This window comes from Austrofundulus limnaeus, unplaced genomic scaffold, assembly GCF_001266775.1.
Source record: "Austrofundulus limnaeus strain Quisiro unplaced genomic scaffold, Austrofundulus_limnaeus-1.0 Scaffold7, whole genome shotgun sequence".
NCBI classification, from domain to species: domain Eukaryota; kingdom Metazoa; phylum Chordata; class Actinopteri; order Cyprinodontiformes; family Rivulidae; genus Austrofundulus; species Austrofundulus limnaeus.
Window position 1 is genome coordinate 695,051 of NW_013952409.1, and position 3,179 is coordinate 698,229.

General features: G+C 38.9%; 1 protein-coding gene across 1 annotated transcript in view; it reads left to right on the top strand.

Annotated features, from left to right (window-relative positions):
- LOC106535223 (protein sidekick-2-like) overlaps positions 1-3,179 on the top strand; it is a gene marked incomplete at its 5' end in the record, with an annotated part of 434,350 nt that overhangs the window by 410,064 nt on the left and 21,107 nt on the right. Inside the window, 1 exon segment of the mRNA XM_014032179.1 lies at positions 159-318. Coding sequence (XP_013887633.1) covers positions 159-318 — 160 coding nt within the window.

The window sequence follows — 3,179 nt, forward strand, 5'->3', positions numbered from 1 at the left end:
TATTATTATTATTATTATTATTATTATGATGGCCACTCATTATTTATCACAAGGCCACAAGGTGATTTGTCACCAAACGGGCTCGGTGTCTAGCTGATCAGTTCCACCTGTTTTTCTGGACACTAACCTGTCTGTCCCTGTGGTCTGTGGTCACACAGTGTCTCTGTACGTGTGTCCAGGTAACAACTCCAACTGTAACGCTCTGACCCACGGCGACATGGTCAGCCTRGACGAGGGCCGCTTCCCCGCTCTGGAGCTCAACAACCGACGGCTGTCCGTGAAGAACTCTTTCTGTCGAAAGAACGGCGTCTACACCAGGTGAGACTCCGTGCCCATGAAGTGAAAGCATTGGGCCTCATGCAAGAACATGTTCATGTTCTCATCCTAAATTTCTCTTACTTTTGTTCTACGAAGGGGTCGTACGAACATGCCACGTCAGATTCAACAAACTCTCCTATCTTCAGGAAAAGTGTGTAAATGAGGAGCGTAAACTGTTGAATGTGTATCAGATGCTTGTGCACAAGGAGAGGTGATTAGCATAATTACCACCCAAAAACACCATATAAGGCTATATGTTTCCTGCCCCACATAGCAGGAAGTGTCCATTTATAAAGGACATCGCAAAGTAAAAAGAAGAACTTTACTAGTTTGGAGATTGAAGTCCTGCTCTCAGAGATCCAGTAAAGAAAATCTGTTATTTTTAGTAGCGTCAGCTGTGGAATTAAAGGAGCTGCTAAAGTCGAGGAATGAAATGACTGCTGTTAATATCGTGCCTCCTGTGGGTCGTATACAGTCAGAGAAATAAAAATCTAAATCATATTCATCTCTCTCTAGTCCTGCTCCAGTTTTCCTTTGGTCAAATATTTTTTAATTGAGTAAACAACTGTGTAGAATAGTTTCCATTTATTCAGGAGAAGAGCAGTCGTGCACTGCTAGCCAATTTAATTTAATTTAACCAATTTATGTCGTTAGTCTACATTATTCCATTTAAAATTATAATTATAATTTAAACAGAARAGCCTATTGTCACCATAATTATGGAGTGTGATTTATTTTTAACTCGAAATACCTTCAAACTAATGAAATATAAAGTTATTAGTGAAGAAAWTCCATCTGGATAACAGCAGACTGACTGCTCGTAAAATATTCGACAGGTCTGGACCACTCGTGAATTTTGRTCGTATCTGAAGAAAATCTTAGAATATGAGAAAATTGGTGAACYCCACAAATTCTCCTAAATAMAATCTCTTATACGCACAACTTAAGAACAAATCTGTTTGTACAAACYGTTCTTGCATGAGGCCCAATGAGTAYTAAATGTGAGTGATTCAGAAAACCAAATAGTTAACTCTAGTTTAATGAGTGTGAGTCTCTGAGTTTGTTAAAAACCAAGTATCTTGACTGACACTTGGGCTGAAAATTCGACAGAGAARAAATAATTAGATTTCATCTGACTGGAGACTTTAAATGCAACCATTAGAACCAGTTTTTACTGTGAACAAGAGTTGGGTTTCTAAAACAGCCACTGTGGTGTCGTTAGTCAAGCGCTTTGCAGCCGGCATGAACGATGATMGTGATTTGCATTCTTTAAAGAAGGGGTCTCCAACCTTTTTTCCACAAAAGGAAATTGTCCGAGAGCTARTTTTTATGACATTTAATTTTAAACTCAAACCATTGGAATAAGCCTGTTTTGCGCAAAAAACATTAGCAGGTGTAGTTTGGTTCGTGCTCCTGTTTGTCCACACAAAGAGAGGTTCTTTTTTTTGTGTAGAAGAATGTGAAAAATCCATTTTTTGTGTGCTTTTCTGTAAATGTCAGTCTGTTAGTGTGACCTGGAGCACAGATCAAAGCAGACGCAGGTCTTTGACAAGCTTCCAGGCAGCTTGTTACCTCTGCGCCTCCTGATTTGTAGAGGGAAGCTGGGAGAGAAAGAATGCACAGATGTACTCAGAGAATCGGCTCCCTTTGAACTCGCAGAGAGAACCCAAATCCCAACACCTGAGCCTCCGCTTACAGATTAATGCAGCATCTTGATCTCCGGTCTCAGAGTACCAAAGACAGAATGAAACCTCCAGCCTTAGACTCGGATAAGAAATCACACGATCTTAATCCCGAAGTAGTCTGTGTAATTCAGAGTTGTGTCGGACAGAAAATGTCACTTACAGATTTCCCCTTCTGTGTGGAGATCATGTGCTTAAAGTTAAACGTGATTATTCAGAAAGCTCAGCCATGTTTGTGCTCGTTTTGTAAACTTTCTCTTTAATTAAAGCTAAAAACAACCAATCATGTTTTTTTATTTAATTTCTGTGTGTGCATTTGTCTTTGTTTCCAAAATATCTAATGAACAACTGGACAGATTTTAATGACACCCTCAGATGGTCACTGGAAACACATCTATTACTGATCACCCAACCTACAAGCTGGGCGATATTGGCAAGARGATTAATCATGATTAATRGTAGCATTTATTCGATAATGATTAATAGYTAATTACGTTTTTGACAATTCWMTCACCCCCTGTTCTATAGTGATTACAAAACTACAAACTAACTTCTTAATTTTAACTGCCACGCTTCTGCGTTAGTGTTAGCTCCGCATTAGTGCCATGTTAGCATTAGCGCTTTGCAAACATTAGCGCTGCGCTAATGTTAGCTGGCACCTCAATAACTTGTATAATTCACTAATCTCAGTAATAGCCAAGTGCCAAATATTAAGGAGATACAAGGAGATCGCGTGATAAAGTCACAGTAAAAAATAATTAATTCTGTGAAAGACGAACTCCAAACACAACTGAAAACATTGATATAAAGGCTTTTGATATCTATGTTGAAAATGTCTCGCTGTCATCTTTCTGAAACTTCTGATTTCAAAATAAAATCCATGTGTATCATGTGTACCCATACGCTTCATGCTACATATTTCATCTGCTTCCCAAACAGAACGATACATTCTGACAGCATTTGTGTAGAAATATATCCGTATATTGATTAACATAGCTGCAATTCGACATTATTCTGAATAATTATCCCGCTTAAAAGTGCCTTATTTTGAAAAAACGGATGTTGTGCTCGTTTCTTTTCCTGTTGGTGCGATGTAATCTTTAAAAATGACTCTGGCGCAGCTCTGCCGTCCGGCAAAGATATGATCTGTTCTAATTTTGCTGGATCACCGTCCGCAGC